The following is a 1457-nucleotide window of genomic DNA, read 5'->3' on the forward strand; positions in this document are numbered from 1 at the left end:
AAGAAATTGTAAGGTGTATCTTCAGACACTTCTTCCGGGACGACCATTGCATAAGGCAATGGTTCTGCACTAGCTTGAAGTGCACCTCCCTCTCATAATCTATTTGCCGCATGGTATCACAGTTGAAGTGCATCTGGTGATCATTCATCACATGTCTGTTGCTAATAAAGATAAACGTTACACGACAAATTTAACAAAATGTGGGACATGACCGAAGTGTAAAAATTTGAAAATGTGGGTTAAATTGCGTAATTAAAAAGTTAAGAGAGTAATTTCGCAAATTTGTGTAATTTACCAACTAATATTCGTAAGAATTGGGGAAATTTTCTTTAGTGTTGTCTTACAAGTTATAAAATGTTATTTACCCACTTCTTCCTTCATCTCGTCTTTGAAAAAAAAAAAAAAGAAAAAAAAAAGAAAAGGAAAAGAAAGCTCACTTTTTGCGACAAGAAAATGAAACTCACTTTTATTAGGAAAGAGATTGACCAAATTTCTAATTTAAGGTAGTCTCTTCCCTCCTTATTGTGAGCTAAACCCTAACTGTAGGGATCCCCTCTCAAAAAAGATGCGACACCACAAATTTGAAGGGCCTATTTTTAAATCCTCTTTGGGACATATGTTTTATAAATATGCACAATCTCATCTCCCATTTCAATCAAACATCTCTTAATTAAACATTCTCTAATACTACAACATCCAAGAGTACTTTTCACATTGAGAAACAAAAATGGCGTTCAACAAGAAGCTTTTGTTCTCCGTTTGCTCCGCCACATTAGTGTTCACTCTTGTCTCCGCCCTTTCCCCTGAAGAGATCAAAGCCGCCATGGATGAACACAACAAGCCCCGTGCTGAGGTCGGTAACGCTCCACTCAAGTGGAACGAGACCTTAGCCAAGTACGCTAAAGAATATGCCAACAAAAGAGTTGGCGACTGCGCAATGGAGCACTCAATGGGGCGTTGGGGTGAGAACTTGGCCTCAGGTGCCGGCATGAGCGCCGCCGATGCCACCAAATATTGGGTTACCGAGAAGGAGTTCTATGACCACAAATCAAACAAATGTGTCAAAGAGGAATGTGGTCACTACCTTGCTGTGATTTGGGGCAAAACCACCGAGGTCGGATGTGGCGTTTCAAAGTGCAACAATGGAGTGAAGTACGTCGTTTGCAGCTACGATCCCATGTACCAGCCGGAGGACGAACGTCCCTACTAGACACATTTTTCAAATATGTCGATCATGACAAATATTTGATAACAAATCCAGGGAGGACATCCTGCTTAAATTATTAAACTAGAAATAAATTGGGAATGAGAGACCGTTAAAATGTAACCGGTGTATAGAAATACATCCGGACTCTCAACATCCCTTATGTGACTAGCACATGATCATTTATTGTGAAAGGTAACGACACAATAATTATTAAAAAATGAAAAAAATACAAAGTATTATTTTTTTGTAA

The 1457-nt window shown here is 39.0% G+C and overlaps 1 protein-coding gene across 1 annotated transcript; it reads left to right on the forward strand.

Annotated features, from left to right (window-relative positions):
* Nucleotides 1–659: 659 nt before the first annotated feature.
* LOC137727060 (pathogenesis-related protein 1A-like) lies at nt 660–1457 on the forward strand. Its single transcript, XM_068466000.2, has one exon. The coding sequence runs from the start codon at nt 728–730 to the stop codon at nt 1208–1210; it is 483 nt and encodes a 160-aa protein (XP_068322101.2). The 5' UTR covers nt 660–727; the 3' UTR covers nt 1211–1457.

The sequence above is a fragment of the Pyrus communis genome, chromosome 5 (genome assembly GCF_041283825.1).
Source record: "Pyrus communis isolate YQ-2024b chromosome 5, ASM4128382v1, whole genome shotgun sequence".
In the NCBI taxonomy this organism is placed as follows: Eukaryota; Viridiplantae; Streptophyta; class Magnoliopsida; order Rosales; family Rosaceae; genus Pyrus; species Pyrus communis.

What these genes read in the sequence shown, in the direction of transcription:
- LOC137727060 (XM_068466000.2), top strand. Translation starts at nt 728, where the DNA reads ATGGCGTTCAACAAGAAGCTTTTGTTCTCCGTTTGCTCCGCCACATTA.